Source organism: Drosophila takahashii, chromosome X (assembly GCF_030179915.1).
Source record: "Drosophila takahashii strain IR98-3 E-12201 chromosome X, DtakHiC1v2, whole genome shotgun sequence".
Lineage (NCBI taxonomy): Eukaryota > Metazoa > Arthropoda > Insecta > Diptera > Drosophilidae > Drosophila > Drosophila takahashii.
This window is the reverse complement of record NC_091683.1, coordinates 10,314,895-10,334,213: the sequence shown is the minus strand read 5'-3', so window position 1 is coordinate 10,334,213 and position 19,319 is coordinate 10,314,895. Positions and strand designations below refer to the sequence as shown.

The 19,319-nt window shown below is 46.1% G+C and overlaps 4 protein-coding genes across 5 annotated transcripts; 1 reads left to right on the top strand and 3 right to left on the bottom strand.

The window, feature by feature from the left end:
* The first annotated feature begins 492 nt into the window (after nucleotides 1–492).
* Nucleotides 493–8,008, top strand: Spt6 (transcription elongation factor Spt6). Its single transcript, XM_017160764.3, has 6 exons — nucleotides 493–658; nucleotides 860–944; nucleotides 1,511–1,740; nucleotides 2,270–2,389; nucleotides 2,444–2,595; nucleotides 2,654–8,008. Exons 1-6 carry the CDS (start codon nucleotides 620–622, stop codon nucleotides 7,617–7,619), a joined length of 5,592 nt encoding a protein of 1,863 aa, XP_017016253.2. The 5' UTR covers nucleotides 493–619; the 3' UTR covers nucleotides 7,620–8,008.
* Nucleotides 8,009–8,444: 436 nt separating this feature from the next.
* On the bottom strand, nucleotides 8,445–10,233 carry LOC108070335 (cytochrome b5). Of its 2 annotated transcripts, none has more exons than XM_017160765.3 (4): nucleotides 10,033–10,227; nucleotides 9,883–9,971; nucleotides 9,740–9,808; nucleotides 8,445–8,653 (listed from the first exon to the last, which is right to left on the bottom strand). In XM_017160765.3, the coding sequence occupies exons 1-4, from the start codon at nucleotides 10,138–10,140 to the stop codon at nucleotides 8,566–8,568; spliced, it is 354 nt and encodes a 117-aa protein (XP_017016254.2). In that variant the 5' UTR covers nucleotides 10,141–10,227; the 3' UTR covers nucleotides 8,445–8,565. The 2 variants fall into 2 exon arrangements, with proteins under 2 accessions (XP_017016254.2, XP_017016255.1); XM_017160766.3 differs by lacking the exon at nucleotides 8,445–8,653 and adding an exon at nucleotides 8,764–8,838 and having other exon boundaries at nucleotides 10,033–10,233.
* A 771-nt stretch (nucleotides 10,234–11,004) lies between these two features.
* On the bottom strand, nucleotides 11,005–13,104 carry LOC108070338 (polyubiquitin-C). Its single transcript, XM_017160768.3, has 2 exons — nucleotides 12,933–13,104; nucleotides 11,005–12,556 (listed from the first exon to the last, which is right to left on the bottom strand). Exon 2 carries the CDS (start codon nucleotides 12,549–12,551, stop codon nucleotides 11,175–11,177), a length of 1,377 nt encoding a protein of 458 aa, XP_017016257.1. The 5' UTR covers nucleotides 12,552–12,556; nucleotides 12,933–13,104; the 3' UTR covers nucleotides 11,005–11,174.
* A 1,530-nt stretch (nucleotides 13,105–14,634) lies between these two features.
* Nucleotides 14,635–19,279, bottom strand: Top3beta (topoisomerase 3-beta). The gene is made up of 5 exons (XM_017160772.2): nucleotides 18,912–19,279; nucleotides 18,106–18,853; nucleotides 16,271–17,321; nucleotides 15,820–16,213; nucleotides 14,635–15,067 (listed from the first exon to the last, which is right to left on the bottom strand). Exons 1-5 carry the CDS (start codon nucleotides 19,000–19,002, stop codon nucleotides 14,712–14,714), a joined length of 2,640 nt encoding a protein of 879 aa, XP_017016261.2. The 5' UTR covers nucleotides 19,003–19,279; the 3' UTR covers nucleotides 14,635–14,711.
* Between the last annotated feature and the right edge of the window lie 40 nt (nucleotides 19,280–19,319).

The following is a 19,319-nucleotide window of genomic DNA, read 5'->3' as shown; positions in this document are numbered from 1 at the left end:
ATCTTGAAAAAATCAAATTTTCGCCCATTTTCAAATTTTTTATAGGGGGTACATCATGATTTTTTGCGAAAAATGACAAAAAAATAAAATGTCCAGGTTTAAATACCAATCGATTGGGAATTTAATTACGAGCTCAGCGAGGTATGACACGTCATATTTGGATCATTATTCCAATTGTTATGGCCGAAATTCTGATATTGTACGGTGAAAATATGGATTTTCGACCAATTTTCGATCAATAAAAGTCAACCAAACATAACAAAACTTAGTTCACATAAATTTAATTTTACAAAATGTTATATTAGTGTTATGTTTATGTTACATTAATTTATTATTCTGTTTTGTACCAATTCTTACAATTTTTAATGCCCATTTAATTACTGGTCATCTTACAAATTCGATAACACTTGAAATAAGGAACGGTCGATGACATAGCTTATCGGTTGCAAGCAGCAATGCTGCCAGATCGCTCTCACCATCGATAGTATCGAATAAACATCCAGCTCTATTTGACACTTCTTGGTTTTTTTTATTGTGACTCTGCAAGCGACGTTTTTTGTGCATTACTTTTAGTTAGATTCGTTTTTAAGCCTATAGTTTAATTGTTTAATTTATTGTGATGGCCGAATTTCTGGACTCCGAGGCCGAGGAATCGGAGGTATGTGTGTAGCAAGTGCAAGTATTTCTCGCGTTGCGTTTTCTTTTTTTTTTTTTGCTGTTTGTAGGCGCGCATACTGTGTGTATATGTATGTATATGTGTGCGGTGCGCGTTGCGTGCAAATATATATATGTACTATAATATATAGATTGCACTTTTCCGCAAATCTAATGACTTTTCCTTGTTCCGTTTTTCCCGCAGGAGGAGGAAGAATTGGACGTGAACGAGCGCAAGAAGCTCAAGAAGCTGAAAGCCGCCGTCTCGGACAGCAGCGAAGAAGAAGAAGGTGAGTTTTTCCAGCCGCCAAGAGCGCGCGTACAAAAACAAAGTGTGTGTGTGTAGTGGTGATCGCTGGCGGGCTTTTCCCCCTCCCCACTCCCCTCCCCTCGCTGCATCGGCAAGTTGGGGATAATGCCTCCTAAAACTCGGGTTCTGCACTTTTGTTTACAACTTTGAGGTTAGGTCTTGTGTTTTTACCGTGCTACTGCTACCGTGGCCATGGAGCAGCAACAACAACAATCGTTCCAGTAAGTGGAAAATGGAACAAGTGCGGCGAATTGGAAGAACGCCGCTTTTCCCAGAGAATTTCCAAATAATGGGGGAAACGATCTCGAGAGACTGGAATAATCAAAGGAAATTCCAGTTCCTTCGTTCGAATTTCATCATAAACAGACATCTCATTATAACTCCTTGAGGGACCAAAATCGGACGTGTTTTAACATGTAGAAAAATGCTATATCTATCCTAACTTCTTTTCAAACCGAAATCTTACATCATATAAAACTATGTAATGAAAATTGCCATATATTCAGAACTCAGAAATCCATTTTAAGTATTTATTATTTTCCACAGATGACGAGGAGCGCCTGCGCGAGGAGCTCAAGGATCTGATCGACGACAATCCCATCGAGGAGGATGACGGCAGCGGCGATGACTCGGACACCAAGAGCGGTGGCGAGACCGAAGGCGGCGGCAGCGGCAAGAAGCGCAAAAAGCACGAGGACGACGATCTGGACGATCGGCTGGAGGACGACGACTACGATCTGATTGAGGAGAACTTGGGCGTCAAAGTAGAGAGACGGGTAGGTGTTTTTTTGAAGGGATTATTATATGATCTATTAAATATTCTTATAATCTATGGAAGAATATTATGCTATATTGAGGTGTTTCCTATGATTTCCTTTTAAGAACTAAAGAAACGTATGTTTTATTTCGAAATATATAAGGATTCACTTCAAAAATATCGTTAGAATCATATATACTGAGGTGTTTCCTATGATTTCCATTTAAGAACATAAAATCATATGTTTTAATTCGAAATATTTCACGATTCCCTTGTAAAATATCGATAGAATCATAAGAATTTCCTTTTAAGAACCAAGAAACCGTATGTTTTATTTCGAAATATATAAAGATTCACTTGTAAAAGATGGATAGAATCATATATAGTAAGGTGTTTCCTATGATTTCCTTTTAAGAACAATAAAAAGTATATTTTATTTCGAAATATTTCACGATTTTCTTGTAAAAGGTCGTAAGAATCATAAGAAACCCTTAAAAGAGAGCTCTACAGAATTGGGGACAACTATTCATCACTATCTACCCTTGCAGAAGCGGTTCAAGCGCCTGCGTCGCATCCACGACAACGAAAGCGATGGCGAGGAGCAGCACGTGGACGAGGGTCTTGCCCGGGAGCAGATCGCCGAGCAGCTGTTCGACGAGAACGACGAGGTAGTAGCCAGTAACCTATAACCTACAGACCAAACTAATCATCTAATCCTGCAGAGCGTTGAGCATCGCAGCGAGCGAAGTCCCCGGGAGGCGGATGCCTTCGACGAGGAGGACTCGGAATCGGATGCGGATGATTTCATAGTGGACGACAATGGGCGTCCCATAGCCGAGAAGAAAAAGAAGCGTCGTCCCATCTTTACAGATGCGTAAGTTTAACCAAACTACTTGATAGATCCATTGAAATTACCTCAAATTCCCATTTAGTTCCCTGCAAGAGGGCCAGGACATCTTTGGCGTGGACTTTGACTACGACGATTTCTCCAAGTACGAGGAGGATGAGTACGAGGACGACTCCGAGGGCGATGAATACGACGAGGAGCTCGGCGCCGGCGATGATATGCGCGTGAAAAAGAAGAAGGCTTTGAAAAAGAAGGTGGCCAAGAAGACAATCTTCGACATATACGAGCCGAGCGAACTGAAGCGCGGCCACTTCACCGACATGGACAACGAGATCCGCAAGACGGACATACCGGAGCGCATGCAGCTGCGCCAGGTGCCCGTAACCCCAGTGCCCGAGGGTTCCCATGAGCTAGACCTCGAGGCCGATTGGATCTACAAGTATGCGTTCTGCAAACAGACCGTTTCCGAGCAGGAGAAGGCCGAGAATCGCGAGAAATTGCGCAAACCGCCGACGGCGGTGAACAAAATCAAGCAGACGCTCGAATTCATACGCAACCAGCAGCTGGAGGTGCCCTTCATAGCCTTCTATCGCAAGGAGTATGTCAAGCCGGAGCTGAATATCGATGATCTGTGGAAGGTTTACTACTACGACGAGCGCTGGTGCCAGCTAAACGAGCGTAAGCGCAAGCTAAAGGTGCTCTTCGAGAAGATGCGCCAGTTCCAGTTGGACACACTGTGCGCCGATCCGGAGAAACCCATTCCCGATGATGTGCGCCTAATGCTGGACAGCGATTTCGAGCGGCTGGACGATGTGCAGTCGATGGAGGAGCTGAAGGATGTGCATATGTACTTTCTGCTCAACTATTCGCATGAATTGCCGCGCATGCAGGCGGAGCAGCGGCGTAAGGTCATTCAGGAGCGTCGCGAGGCCAAGGCGCGTCGCCAAGCCACCGCAGCTGCTTCCGCTGAGAACGGCGATGGCGATGAGAGTGCAGCCATAGTGATTCCCGAGCCGGAGGAGGATGAAGACGATCCAGAGCTAATCGACGACCAGCTGAAGCAGGCGCCTAATAGCAGTCCCTATGCGGTTTTCCGCAAGGCGGGCATCTGTGGCTTTGCCAAGCACTTTGGCCTCACGCCCGAGCAGTTTGCCGAGAATCTGCGCGACAATTATCAGCGCAACGAGGTCACCCAGGAGAGTCTCGGTCCCACGGAGCTGGCCAAGCAGTATCTATCGCCTCGCTTCATGACCACCGACGAGGTGCTGCATGCGGCCAAGTATGTGGTGGCCCGCCAGCTCGCCCAGGAGCCCCTGCTCCGCAAAACGATGCGCGAGGTTTACTTCGATCGAGCGCGTTTGAATATAAGACCCACTAAGAATGGAATGGTGCTTATCGATGAGAATTCACCCGTTTACTCCATGAAATATGTGGCCAAGAAGCCGGTGGGCGATCTATTTGGCGATCAGTTCATCAAACTGATGATGGCCGAGGAGGAGAAGCTGCTGGAGATCACGTTCCTCGAGGAATTCGAGGGCAATGCCAATGCCAATGGGCCACCGGGCGATTATGTGGAGGAATCGAAGGCTTTGTACCATTTGGATCAGTTCTCTAAGCATGTTCTGGAGTGGAATGCCTTGCGTGCGGAGTGCGTTAAGCTGGCGCTGCAGAAGTGGGTCATTCCGGATCTGATCAAGGAGCTGCGCTCCACGCTGCACGAGGAGGCGCAGCAGTTTGTGCTGCGTTCCTGCACGGGGAAGCTTTATAAATGGCTGAAAGTGGCGCCCTATAAGCCGGAGTTGCCCACGGACTATGGCTACGAGGAGTGGAGCACACTGAGGGGCATAAGGGTATTATCCTTAGCCTACGATCCCGACCAATCGGTGGCCGCCTTTTGCGCCGTCACGACCGTCGAGGGCGACATCTCGGACTACCTGCGACTGCCGAATATCCTCAAGCGCAAGAATTCGCACAATGCCGAGGAGAAGGCCCAGAAATTGGCCGATCTGCGCAAGCTAAGTGACTTTATCAAGATGAAAAAGCCGCATATTGTGGTAATTGGCGCTGAATCGCGCGATGCGCAGAACATTCAGACGGACATCAAGGAGATACTGCAGGAGCTCGTTTCGGCCGAACAGTTTCCGCCCATCGAGGTGGAGATCATCGACAACGAGCTGGCCAAGATCTATGCGAATTCGAAGAAGGGCGAGTCGGATTTCAAGGAGTATCCTGCGTTGCTAAAACAGGCTGTTTCCCTGGCCCGCAAAATGCAGGATCCGCTGGTGGAATACTCGCAACTGTGCGACGCCGACGATGAGATTCTCTGCCTGCGCTATCATCCGCTGCAGGAGCGAGTGCCACGCGAGCAGCTGCTGGAGCAGCTGAGCCTGCAGTTCATCAATCGGACGAGCGAAGTGGGCCTCGACATTAATCTAATGGTGCAGAACTCGCGGACGGTCAACCTGCTGCAGTACACCTGCGGTTTGGGACCGCGCAAAGGGCAGGCTTTGCTCAAACTGCTCAAGCAGAGCAACCAGCGGCTGGAGAATCGCACACAGCTGGTCACCGTCTGCCATTTGGGTCCGAAAGTCTTTATCAATTGCAGTGGCTTCATCAAGATTGACACCTCGTCGCTGGGCGACAGCACGGAGGCGTATGTGGAGGTGCTAGATGGATCGCGAGTCCACCCGGAGACTTACGAGTGGGCCAGAAAGATGGCCATCGATGCGATGGAGTACGACGACGAGGAGACCAATCCGGCGGGGGCGCTCGAGGAGATTCTAGAGTCACCGGAGCGCCTCAAGGATCTCGATCTGGATGCTTTCGCAGTGGAGTTGGAGCGTCAGGGTTTCGGCAGCAAGAGCATCACACTGTACGACATCAGGAACGAGTTGAGCTGCCTGTACAAGGACTACCGAACGCCGTATACCAAACCGAGTGCAGAGGAGCTCTTCGACATGCTGACCAAGGAGACGCCGGACTCGTTCTATGTTGGAAAATGTGTAACAGCCATGGTGACAGGCTTTACCTATCGTCGTCCGCAAGGCGAGCAGCTGGACAATGCGAATCCGGTGCGAATCGAGTCGAGCGACAGCTGGCAGTGTCCCTTCTGCCACAAGGATGACTTTCCCGAGCTCTCGGAGGTGTGGAATCACTTTGATGCCAATGCCTGTCCCGGTCAGGCTTCTGGAGTGAGAGTGCGTCTGGAGAATGGCCTTCCGGGCTTTATACACATCAAGAATCTGTCCGATAAGCAGGTGCGCAATCCCGAGGAGCGTGTACGCGTCTCCCAGATGATCCATGTGCGCATCATTAAGATCGACATTGATCGGTTCTCCGTCGACTGCTCCTCGAAGACGGCGGATCTGAAGGATGTGAATAACGAGTGGCGGCCGCGAAGGGATAACTTCTACGACTTTGTCACCGAGGAGCAGGACAATCGCAAGGCCAGCGATGCCAAGGCGAAGGCGTTGAAGCGAAAGACCTACGCCCGTCGTGTCATCGCGCATCCCAGCTTCTTCAACAAGTCGTATGCCGAGGTGGTCGCAATGCTAGCGGAGGCGGATCAGGGAGAGGTAGCCCTGCGACCGAGCAGCAAGTCCAAGGATCACTTGACAGCCACCTGGAAGGTGGCCGACGACATCTTCCAGCACATCGATGTGCGCGAGGAGGGCAAGGAGAATGACTATAGTTTGGGAAGGAGTTTATGGATTGGCACCGAGGAGTTTGAGGATCTGGACGAGATCATCGCCCGTCACATCAACCCAATGGCTTTGGCTGCCCGCGAACTGATACAGTACAAGTACTATAAGCCCAATACGGCGGCTGCGAATGCGAATGAGCGGGACTTTATGGAACAGGTGCTGCGCGATGAGAAGAGCTTAGATCCCAAGAAGATACACTACTTCTTCACCGCCTCGCGCAGCATGCCGGGCAAATTCCTGCTCTCCTATCTGCCCAAGACAAAGGTGCGTCACGAATATGTGACCGTGATGCCCGAGGGCTATCGTTTTAGGGGACAAATCTTTGATTCGGTCAACAGTTTGTTGAGATGGTTTAAGGAGCACTGGCTGGATCCCACGGCCTCGCCGGCCACTGGATCCACGGCCTCGAATTCAACGCCCCTGCTCCATGCGATGCGTCCGCCGCCGGCCATCTCCTCGTCCTCCTCCGCCGCCGGCGGCGGCTCCTCCTCCTCGCTGGGCTCCCAGGCGCCGTACAGCATTACGGGCAGCGTGACGGGCGGCACGCCACGCAGCGGGATTAGCAGTTCCGGTGGTGGAGGATCCTCCTCTGCCTACTCCGTATCGCATTCCATTGTGGGCTATAGCTCCTCCTCAGGCGGAGCTCCTGCTGCTGCGGCTGCTGCCTCGCATTATGGCAGTTCATCGACGCCTTCCTTCGGGGCCATCATCAATACACCTTACACGCCCAGCGGACAGACGCCCTTCATGACGCCCTACACGCCGCATGCCTCGCAGACGCCGCGCTACGGCCACAATGTGCCGAGTCCCAGCTCGCAGTCGTCGAGCAGCCAGCGGCATCACTACGGCAGCAGTTCCGGCACGGGCAGCACACCTAGATATTATGATATGGGAGGAGGTGGAGGCGGTGGAGGAGGAGTTGGCGGTTCCAATGCCTACAACATGCCGCCGCATCACCAGCAACGTGCCAAAGAGAACCTCGACTGGCAGCTGGCCAACGATGCCTGGGCAAGACGCAGGCCACCGCCGCAGCAGCATCATCAGCAGCATCATCATCCGCAGCAGCAGATGGGCATGAACATGAACATGGGAATGGGCATGAACATGGGAATGGGAGGAGGCGGAGGAGGAGGAGGCTATGGATCGACGCCTGGAAACGACTACAACAGCGGACACAATCGAGGAATGGGAATGGGAATGGGCATGAACCAAGGCCACGGACCACCTGGCGGCGGCGGATCCTCATCCATGTCCTCAAAGGCATCCGTGCGCAGCACTCCACGCACCAACACCTCACCCCACTCCATGAATCTGGGCGATGCCACGCCCCTGTACGACGAGAACTAACGAAACCCTATGCTAAACACATAAACTAAACTAAAAAAAACAACAAACTACAAGTCGAGAACAGAACAGAACCGAACAGAACAGCCTACAATAATAATAAAACAGAAAGAAAGAAGAAACAGAAACATGCGCAGCTGGCGGAGAAGCAGTTGCATTAATCTTAGAAAGTTGCAGTGCGATTTCGCATTGATCCTCAACGATATTTACGTTTAAGAGCCAGTCTTTAACTGATTCGCGGTACATATATATATACCTATATATATATATCCTACATATAATCGAAGTTCATCCGAGGGACCCGGAGGAGCTGGGATGGCAGGAAGAGGAGCAATCAGGTTTGTGACGACGGAAGGACGACAAAATAAATTTGAATTTTTTCTGACCAGAAATCCGAGTTGTTCTTACTTTCGGGGATTTTTGAATGTATTTTATTAAGAGACCTAAAGAATTCGCGTATTATTGCGATTGAAAAAGTGTTCCAGACCTGAAAAACGATATGAAAGTATAAGTTTAAAATTAGTTATTATATCTATATTTTTTACCCTTTCTTTTGTATATTTTTCAAATATTTTTTTGTATTATTTTTTATTTCTTTCCCGCCCTAAATATAATTCTAGAATCGTTTTTTTCTGACCAGAAATCGGAGTTGTTCTTACTTTCGGGGATTTAATTCGCGTATCATTGCGATTAAAAACGTGTTCCAGACCTTAAATACGATATCAAAGTAAAAGTTCTTTAAAGTTAGTTGTTATATTTATATTTTTTTACCTTCTTTTGTATAAATTTCCATTTATTTTCCCCGCCCCAAATAAAATTCTAGAATCGTTTGTTTAAGCAATTTGTACAGTTTATTTCGTATCAAATGTTTGGAAAATGATCTATTGAGTTGGAAAAATATCTCTGTAATCACGGAATGAAGCTGGCTTTCGGGTCCCCCGGCCACGGATTAATTCCTGGCCACTCCGCGTCGGATCACATAGACCAGCGCGATTCCAATTGCGGCGGCGCCCAGAGCCAAGGCAATATGACGGCAGCTATTTTGGAAAATAAGAATATATCGAATATATGGGGTGAAAAACATTGAGAACAGTCCCGAAAACTAGTTTCCATCGACCAAACTAAGGACACTTTGGTTAATTAGCAGGTTTTTCGGATTAATAGGGGTTAATTTAAGATGCAGCATTGCTTGGGGGCGGCGGCTTCTGTGGTGGGCGTGGCACTATCAATCAAAATAAAAAGGCAATTCAGAATAGAAACTAATCGAGAAACGAGGTGGAAAATTACAGCGTGCATTGATTGTTTTCCAAAATACCAGATTAAGTTCCAGGTGCTTTACGTGCTTTGGTTATTTGTGAAATTACATATGGGATATTTACAGGATGTCAATCGGGACTTACGAATCCAACTAGCTCTTGTAGAACCTTATTTTCGTGCTTGAGAACGACTTAAATCTTGGAAGAGGCAGGTGATTTTTGTTATAAAATACAAGTATTATACAAGCGGCTTTTAGAAAGGTTTAAAATAATAGTAACATAGTATTGTTTCTTGGTCAAATCGTTTTTGTTACCTAGTTATTTGCAAGGAAGCAGTAATTCTCTAAGAGCGCATCATTTCCAAGGGAAATACTAATATTATATATCTTTTGGTATTGGTAATAGATTATCCATTCTGTTTAAGCATTTAAAGAACCATATTTACAAGGGAATAGTAATTCTCTAAGAAGAGCACATAATTTCCAAGGGAAATACTAATATTATATATCTTTTGGTATTGGTAATAGATTATCCATTCTGTTAAAGCATTCAAATAACTTTCAGGACACGTCAAGCGGAACACTTTGGGGGCTTCCAGGCAGTTAATAAATTACATAACAGTTGGCTAATTGTTCGATGCTTAATGGACTATTGATTACTGAAATAAATGACCATGCAAAACCGGTTTCGGTCGAAAATACGTCATGCATTCGAAAAGTGGAGTGATTTTATATCTAAATTTCGGAGGAATGATGATGAAATAGTGTCTTATCAGGAATATAATGAGGAGGGCAGGGCAAGGATTCTTTATTTACAGATGGATGGTGACCTTAAACCTTAAACCTTAAACCCGGACGGGACTCTCACCTAATTGGACTCTTCTTGACTCTATCAGCAGCGGCCAGGTCGCCAATGTAGTACTTCTTCAGCATCTCCCTGAAAGAAAGAGAAGTTGGAGATAGTGACCAGAGATATTGAGGAGAACTGGATGAATCGGTGGACCCACTGACCTCGCCTCCGAGCTGTGACCCACGTCGTTAAAGTCCTTGGTGGCATCGCGACCGGCCACATCCACCAGGGAGTCCTCGCCACCGGGATGCTGCAATGGATAGAATGGATATAGATTGGGATCCAGAATCATTATCTCCATCGCAACTTGCCTCTAGCCGGAACTTCGTCACATCGTACACCTTGTTGTCGATGACTATCCACAGGTCCTTGGCCGTGTTGTGCTGCTTCACGGTGGCCAAATAGATTTCCTTGCTCATCCTAGCTGCCTCCTGTTCTCCTCGTTCACACAAAAAAAAAACAACTGCGAACCTGTTGTGCTCGGAAAAAAGTGCTCTGACCTCAAGTGTGACCGACTCCACCGTTCGAATGTGCCAGCAGTTCCCGCAAAATCCCCTAAATTAGACCCCATTCCAGTTAAGGTACCTAAACATTGTACTACAATGTACCTATGTACCTATTTATTTTACAATCGAATGATGTTAATTAGAAAGGGATGGAAATAATAATATTACGGTACTATGTTCGAATCCATATTTTTCACCCTAAAATATCAGTTTTTTGGTCGTAGCAAAGGAAATAATGATCCAAATATGGAGTGTCATACCTTGTTGAAATCGTAATTTAATTCCCTAACAATTGGCATTCAAACCTAGAAATGTTTAAATTTTGTCGTTTTTCGCAAAAAATTGTGATGTTACCCCTTATCAAAAAAGCGAAAATTTATCAAAAAATAAATTTCCCAGAAAGTGATGGGATTCGTTAGCATAGGTCGTTAGCTGTTCAAAACAGTCGGTCTTTTAGCTGTAGGCCTTGAAATGTCCAAGATACGGCTAAAAAACCATAAAAAAAAGGATTAATTCGTCGAAAATCCGAATCCATATTTTTTATCCTAATTTCCAATTTATTATGTTCTCTATTTTACGAAACCTACTATAAATATGAATCACATATGAGACGTTTCCCCATTTTACTTACTTATTAGGAACATTTTAGGATAAACACTATAGCTTTCCTTACATTATTTGAAAGATACATAAATATGTAGACCTTTATAAGCGCAAATAAGCGTTGCCCCCAAAACAAGCCCCCTCTGCAATCCCAAATAAACCACACAAAACGTATTACTTTTGAACACACAAATTGAATTTTTATTTTTAGAATACCAATATATGTTGTGATTATACTTGAAGCCTTTTTTCAAAGCCGATTAACTAAAATTTAGCATGAATACTTGTGTTTTGCCGTGGCAAGATCAAATGGATGAGATTATTTTTTATAAAAGTGAGAAAATCTAGAGAGCGCCACCACGCAGACGCAGGACCAAATGCAAAGTAGACTCCTTCTGGATGTTGTAATCGGACAAGGTGCGTCCGTCCTCCAGCTGCTTTCCGGCGAAGATCAAACGCTGCTGATCTGGAGGGATTCCCTCCTTGTCCTGGATCTTAGCCTTAACATTCTCGATGGTATCGGAAGGCTCAACCTCAAGGGTGATGGTCTTGCCAGTGAGAGTCTTTACAAAGATCTGCATGCCACCACGCAGACGGAGAACCAAATGCAAAGTAGACTCCTTCTGGATGTTGTAGTCGGACAAGGTGCGTCCATCCTCCAGCTGCTTTCCGGCGAAGATCAAACGCTGCTGATCTGGAGGGATTCCCTCCTTGTCCTGGATCTTAGCCTTAACATTCTCGATGGTATCGGAAGGCTCAACCTCAAGGGTGATGGTCTTGCCAGTGAGAGTCTTTACAAAGATCTGCATGCCACCACGCAGACGGAGAACCAAATGCAAAGTAGACTCCTTCTGGATGTTGTAGTCGGACAAGGTGCGTCCATCCTCCAGCTGCTTTCCGGCGAAGATCAAACGCTGCTGATCTGGAGGAATTCCCTCCTTGTCTTGGATCTTGGCCTTGACATTCTCAATGGTATCGGATGGCTCGACCTCAAGGGTGATGGTCTTTCCGGTAAGAGTCTTCACGAAGATCTGCATGCCTCCACGGAGACGCAGGACCAAGTGAAGGGTGGACTCCTTCTGGATGTTGTAATCGGACAAGGTGCGTCCGTCTTCCAGCTGCTTGCCAGCGAAGATCAATCGCTGCTGATCTGGGGGGATACCCTCCTTGTCCTGGATCTTGGCCTTCACGTTCTCAATGGTATCGGAAGGCTCAACCTCCAAAGTGATGGTCTTGCCAGTAAGAGTCTTGACGAAGATCTGCATGCCTCCACGCAGACGGAGCACCAAATGCAAAGTAGACTCCTTCTGGATGTTGTAGTCGGATAGAGTGCGTCCGTCCTCCAGCTGCTTTCCAGCGAAGATCAGACGCTGCTGATCTGGAGGGATTCCCTCCTTGTCCTGGATCTTGGCCTTCACGTTCTCAATGGTATCGGAGGGTTCTACCTCCAAAGTGATGGTCTTGCCAGTCAAAGTCTTCACGAAGATCTGCATGCCTCCTCGGAGACGGAGAACCAAGTGAAGGGTGGACTCCTTCTGGATGTTGTAGTCCGACAAGGTGCGTCCATCTTCCAGCTGCTTTCCAGCGAAGATCAGACGCTGCTGATCTGGAGGGATGCCCTCCTTGTCCTGGATCTTGGCCTTGACATTCTCAATGGTATCGGAAGGCTCAACCTCCAAAGTGATGGTCTTGCCAGTCAAAGTCTTCACAAAAATTTGCATTTTGGCTGAGGGTGAAAAAAACAAGGGTATAAAAATTAAGTTTAGTTATCGACAAGTTGGAAGGAAAGTGCGCAATTGATTTTTCTGCGTAGTGACCCAGTTCCCGTGACCCAGAAAAGTATTTTTGCATACACACACATACACACACACAGTCTTGGTTTTTCCCCCAAATGTTTTCACAACTTGAATAATTTCGCAATGAGACGGCAAATTTAGTTAAAGTGACTAATCTCTAATTCTATTGGAAGAAAAAAAAATGCCCCCTGGAACTGCGCATACACACACACACACACGGAAAACACCATTTTCTTTTTCGCTGCACTTTTCCAGCTGCGTCGCCATTTTGACTGCAATTTGGAAAAGCGAGGAAATTGAACTCACCTTATTTTTTAATTTGCCGCACAATAAAAACTCAATTTATCTCTCGAAACTTTTTGGGTTCTGCACTTTTTGAATAATACTTTTTGATGTTCAAAAACTTGCTTTTTCGCTTTCCTTTTTTCACGTCCGCTCTCTACTATTTTTTCACAGCTAATGCTCCGATTGACGGCCGCGCGCCGCTATTTATAGGCAGTTTGACTGGAAAGTCGCCGCCTGCCCTCTCGCTCTCTCTCGGGTGGTAGTTCGATTTATTTCGCTTTGTTTAGCTTTATTAGGGGTATTTCCTTTGTCTGGGCGATCGAGAATAAGATTTTGCGTTGCCAAGAGTTAGTTAGCTGCGAAGGACAATCAATTGGCTAGCTGAAATATGCAAAAAAGACATTGAAAAGAAAATGCGTCTTGCATTAGAGCAGGGCTTCCGTCTCGCTCGCTCTAGTGGGCTGGGATGGCAGAGTTATCGATAGCCTGGCTATCGCTTTCCAGCACTGGTCGCAGCTGTTTGTGAGTGTATGTGTGTGTGTTTCTAGCTGGGGAGGGTGTGTAAATTTATATATACAAATGTATATACATATATGCATGGACATCTTGTCACGCTCTTTGTTTGTCGAGTTAAACGACCTTTGTTTGTTTTGACGCCGCCTGGGAGGATTTGTCTTCGCTTTGGTCAACAGCCTTTAGACAAGAGAGCCCCATACACGCACACATAATGCCATAATGATTTCCCCAACTTCCCCACTCTATCATACATATGTACATTACTGCACCTGCATGTCGGTGTGCGTGCATCTGGAAAGTTCCTGGAATGAATATGGCTGATGAAATCGGATGTAGACTGATGTCAGCACCTTAACCCTTGATGTACCTTAACCCCTACAATAGCTTATCAACATTAAGTTTTTATTTATTTTATTTAATATTTAATATCAAGAAATACGAAAATAATTAAAGTAGAACTCCGTCGTATTTATGTATATAGTGTATATGTAACTATGTTTTATGTATGTATGTATGTACAGATATATCTAAATATGTATAAAAATATGCATACGTTTTTAATGGTACATTTTTAAACTCAAAGAACTAGAATATTCTAAATGATTATTATTCAGCCAGGAATAAATAATAGTCATAACCCAGTCGTTAAAAAAAATATAGAAAGTATATAAGATATACATATGTATGTATGTACAAAGACTCAAGTGAGTCATGGGACATTTTCATAAAAACAACCCTTGGATCTAATATCTAATACAGAAAACCCGTAGTCACGAAAATAAATGGGGGTCTCTTTGTTTGCTGATTTATCAAATTTCCATTGTGTGAAAGTAGGGGTTTAAAGAAATTATGTGTATGTACATTTTTAGATACATATGAATACTATTTTTTTAAGTTTAGCTGAATTTGTATACAAACACTTTATACTCGTATAAAAAAAACTTTTTTGTTTGCTTGAAAAATGTATTATTGGGGGTTCAGATATGTATTACTTTTAACAATACAAATTTTTCAAGACTTCAGATATTTAATATAGTTAGAAATTAAATTTTAAATGAAACTAGTTGAAATAAGAACAATAAAATAGGGAAATTCTGAAATCTTAATTTTTAAGTTGATCCATATCCATATCACTAAATTATAAATTTGTATAAATTACGCCCTTTTTTCTAAACAGAAACCCTCGACCCAAGAGAAAAAGGCGCAATTCTTTATACAAATTTCGTTTCTTTTATTCGGCTTTGTGTTCCTGTGGTTGTGTTAAATGCAATCTAGGGGTCTTCTTCAAACGAAATACGCCGCCAGCTGGGCCATCTTATCCTTGGGCTGTCTCCCGCCGCGTCCGCCACGCCCACCGCCCCCAGGACCAGAACCGCCGCCGCCAGCGGTCGCCGCTCCACCGGCGGCACCAGCGGGTCCACCTACTCCGCCGCCACCACGTCCCACCTTTCCTCCCCGGGAGCCGCCGCCAGAGCGAACGGGTCGCGAGGCCACCGCCCGATGCTTCTCGACCAGGTGGGAGAAGTCCGTGGAGCAGAAGATGCAGCCGCTCTTCTCCTCGCTGCCGTCCTTGAACTTGCTCTTGTCCGACTTGTAGACGACGTTCACCTGCTGGGCGCCGCACTCCTGGCACTTGGCCTCTGTAAAAGAAAATAATATAAATATATAAAGTATATGTATAATATCAGGGTTCGGAAAACAACACACACTGTAAGAAACTTGTGTCATTACTATGTCAAAGTGTTCAAAAAAAGTTTTTCACTTGTGTGTAAAAAATTGTATCCTTCTGATGTTAGAAACATAAATAACACACACGTGTCATTTGTGTTATTTACACGACATGTTTTTTACACGACGTGTTTTTCACACAATAAGTTTTTGACATTAAAGTGTCTGAATTGTATGTTGAACGGAACAATTCACGCTTTTCTATTCATATATGCTTTGAAATGGTTAAAACTTTTTTTTTCATTTTTCCTTCGACTCGTTAATGTCAGTGAAATGTAATTTTCATTTGTGTTAAAAACTCAGTGTGTAGAAAACACGTCGTGTTAATAACACATTGTGTAAAAAACACAAGTAAACATTTTTTGCACATTTTAACAATTTTGCTCACACTGTAAAATAAAATTGTTCATGTTTTTAACATATGTGTCAATTTAACAATGAGTTTTTTATATTAAAGTGCCGACTCGTTAATGTCAGTGAAATGTAATTTTCATTTGTGTTAAAAGCACAGTGTGTAAAAAACACGTCGTGTTAATAACGCATTGTGTAAGAAACACAAGTAAAATTTTATTTCACATTTTAACAACTGTAAAATACAATTTTTCATGTTTTTTAACATGTGTGTCAATCTCCGAACCCTGTATAATATATAATATATACAGACCTTCCACTGTGATCTTGGTGGCCCCCTTGAAACAGTTGATGATCACGTCGCAGCGGTTGCAGCCCAGCTTCCAGGTGGGCGCCAGGGTGCAGTCGAGCACGAGGACGCCGGTGGGGCACTCCACGCAGCCGGAGATGCCCAGCGTGTTCAGCGAGTGCGGGCATGTGGCATGCGTGCAGGTGTTGCAGCCACCCAAATGCGGCATATCGCTGAACGGCGGATGGTTGTAGCAGTACGGGCAGAAGGGATACGAACGACCCTTGACGCCGGTGGAGAAGGCCAGCAGATCGAAGTCATCCAGCGGGCACTTGAACTCGCGATACACCTTCACATTGCCCATAGGCAGGGCATAAGTTTCGTCGCAATGCGAGCAGTGCAGCCGCGCGGGTTTGGTCTACAGAATTAGTTAGAAATTAGTAGATAATTTACAAAGCATAAATCACAACCCAACCTGTATGTACTTCATGTAGCGCCTGCACTTGCCGCACCGCGAATGCGCCTTCCCTGACTCGGCCAGCGGCGAGAAGGAGACCTCGAACAGGGCGTCCATATTGGCGATATTCTTCACAAAGTACATGAACTTCAGCTTGAAGATCTGGATGGCGTGGCGCAGGACATCCTGGAAATCGGCCGATCCCTGGGCAATCAGCGTTAGCATTCGCTCCACCTCCGTTCGCATGGTGGGCAGCACCAACTCGGGATCGATCTTCTGATAGCCGTGCACCAAAACAATTCCCAGCGTTGTTGGAATCAACTTGCGCCCGTTCTCGATATGCACATAGTTGCGCTGGCAAATGTTGTTGATGTGCACCGGTATGGAGGCATCTGTGCCGATGCCGTGCTGCTCCATCAGCGTGATTAGCTCCGATTCGGTGAGGTAATCGGGCGGACCCGTTTGGCTTTCGGTCAGCCGCACATCGTTGATGGCCACCTGGGTGCCCTGAACGAAGGGAGGCATCGGTTCATCCCTGCCAAAAGCCTGCCAGGTCATCACCCTGGTGAAGCCGGCATCGATCAGCACATTGGCCGTGCAGCTAAAGCTCTCCAGGCCCACGCGCAGCTTGGCCGTCGTCACGCGATACTTGAGATCCCGCGACACGGTGCCCATAAAGTGCCGGCAGATGAACTCGTAGACGCGCCAGGTGTCGCGATCAAAGTCGCTGCGATTGCCCAGCTTCATGGGCGTAATCGGTGGATGGTCGCCGGCATCCTTGCCCTTTCGCGGCGCCTGCATATCACCGAGAATAGAGCGCGCCTCCTCGCCGAAATCCCCCGATGGCTTCAGCACATGCAGCACCGCAGGCAGATCGAAGTTGGTCGGATACTGATTGGTCTCCGTGCGCGGATAACTAATATAGCCCTGCGTATACAGTCGCTCCGCGATCTGCATGGCCTGAAACGGGCCAATGCCCAGGCCGGAGCTGCAGATCCGCATCAGCTCGACGGTGTTCAGGGCTTGCGGTTTGCTCTTGAAAGCCTCCTTGCTGCCCACGCTCTCCACGCTGAAAAAGAGCAGAGGTTACTAGATATAAAAGTCATCTTAAAGAGCCAGAAGATTATGCTAATTTGGCATGATGTAGTCATCCCAATTTGGAAGGCAATGGTAAGATAGATAATCTGACAAAACATGACTGCATGCTTATATATAGAATCGCTCATCATCATTCAATTTTTGTTTTATCATATTATGCCATGAAATTTCTGATTTGTTTAATTCAATTAATTCATTTCGAATTGAAGGAATGAGTGAATATTTTTTATGAATTTTTTTAACTTGCCAGATTTTGTTTTGCTTTCTTTTGAGAACAAAAAGTGGAATATTTTTAAAAAATCAATGTTAACTGCATAGTAAATAAAATCAAATTTCTTCTTCAAAAGAAATTGTCGTTTAAATTATTTCGGAATTCATGCCTTTCATTAATTCAATTCTGTTAAACTCAAAATTCAAATTCATTCTATTCTATTAAACTCAAAATTCTAATTGAATTCATTCATTCATATAAAACAAAAAATTCAACATAATTCAATTTTTTTGAGAACAAAAAGTGAAACATTTTTAACAAATCAATGTTAACTGCATAGTAAATAAAATTTAGGCAGATTTAATCACAAAATGATGGGCCTTTCTTCTTCAAATTCATTCGGAATTCAAGCCATTCATTCATTCAATTCTATTAAACTCAAAATTCAAATTAATTCTAATCTAATTAAGCTCAAAATTCTAATTAATTCATTGAATCCATTCATGCAGAGCTCTAATCGCTAATCATGGATAGCCCATCTTACGTCGCCTCCTTGTGCTCCTTGACCCGATTCAGCAGCATGATGGCGATGTCCTTCTTGAACACCCGACCGCGCGCCCAGTCCAGCGTGAATTCCGGCTGGCCGGCGAGCAGCTGCAGGTGCCAGAAGCTCTCGGGCTTGAAGGTCTGGATGTCGTCGTGCCGCTTCACGCAGAATCCCAGCGTGGGCGTCTGGCAGGGGCCGTAGGAGATGAGCGAGGAGTCCAGGTCGCCGTAGCGATCCTGGAAGAACTTCGTCTGGAAGCGCGTAAACGCACAGCCAATGCGCAGATCCAACTCCTGGCGCGCATCCACCGACTTGGCCTCGTTCTCGTTGGGATGCCCGAGCGTCTCCATCGCTCCCTTGATGTCCTTGTCCGTGATGGCCGAGAAGTGGGCGCGGTAGGTGACCTGCCGGCTGTACACATTGTGGATGACATGCTGGACGGCGTCCATCACCTCGAAGCAAATGTTCTCGCCCTCCTTGTCGCAATCGAGCCAAAGGACGAGGTAATCACAGCCGCGCGCCTCGTGGGCGAGGAAGGTGCGCATGTGCTGCTTGGGATTCGTCTCCTTCTTCTCGGTGGGACAGCCGAAGAGCTCCACGGGATCCACTTTGTCCCACGAGTTGTACTTGCTGATGAAATCGAGCGACATGACATGGCCGCAAACGGAGGTCATGCGGAAGTGGACGCTGCCCTCGTTGCGGAAGTTGCCGGTCCACTCGTGCGTGGAGCAGCCATTCCCGGTGCCTGGAGGGGATTCGGATTATCAAAGATTTCTAGGGTAATCCCCTCTAGCGCAACTCACCCCTCTTGGCCGTGCAGCGTCCGTTCGAGAGAATCCCCGCCAGCGAGGCAGCCAGCGAGGGCTTCTCGGCCACCATCAGCACGCTCTTCATGGTCCCTGAGATCCCGATCCCGATTCCGATTCCGATCCCGAATCCCAATGAAGATGCAGATCCTCCAATGGGCTGGCCAATACAATTGATGACTTTTCCGATTGCCGCACCGCGCCGGTTTCGTTTCGGGTTCGTGGCTTCCGTTCCGCCCTGCACAGTGAGTACACTTGGGCAGCGATGTTCTCCGTATTTGTGCCTGAAATCCCAATAAACTATTTAACCAATTTCATGGGCATTTCTTTTTGGCAGCACTAAAAAATCCCACTCCAAACGTAACCTATCGGTTATCGCCGTTTTTCGCAAAATCCAGCAAAAAA

Bases quoted from the DNA above. Each gene is read 5' to 3' on its own strand.
- LOC108070338 (XM_017160768.3), bottom strand. From the start codon at position 12,551: ATGCAAATTTTTGTGAAGACTTTGACTGGCAAGACCATCACTTTGGAG.
- Spt6 (XM_017160764.3), top strand. From the start codon at position 620: ATGGCCGAATTTCTGGACTCCGAGGCCGAGGAATCGGAG. The intron at 945-1,510 runs GTGAGTTTTTCC...TATTTTCCACAG, and splicing joins CAGCAGCGAAGAAGAAGAAG to ATGACGAGGAGCGCCTGCGC. The intron at 2,390-2,443 runs GTAGTAGCCAGT...CTAATCCTGCAG, and splicing joins TGTTCGACGAGAACGACGAG to AGCGTTGAGCATCGCAGCGA.
- LOC108070335 (XM_017160765.3), bottom strand. From the start codon at position 10,140: ATGAGCAAGGAAATCTATTTGGCCACCGTGAAGCAGCACAACACGGCC. The intron at 9,972-10,032 runs GCAAGTTGCGAT...TATCCATTGCAG, and splicing joins TGACGAAGTTCCGGCTAGAG to CATCCCGGTGGCGAGGACTC. The intron at 9,809-9,882 runs GTCAGTGGGTCC...TCTTTCTTTCAG, and splicing joins GGTCACAGCTCGGAGGCGAG to GGAGATGCTGAAGAAGTACT.
- Top3beta (XM_017160772.2), bottom strand. From the start codon at position 19,002: ATGAAGAGCGTGCTGATGGTGGCCGAGAAGCCCTCGCTGGCTGCCTCG. The intron at 18,854-18,911 runs GTGAGTTGCGCT...AATCCCCTCCAG, and splicing joins ACGCTGCACGGCCAAGAGGG to GCACCGGGAATGGCTGCTCC. The intron at 17,322-18,105 runs GTAAGATGGGCT...GCTCTTTTTCAG, and splicing joins AAGGAGCACAAGGAGGCGAC to CGTGGAGAGCGTGGGCAGCA.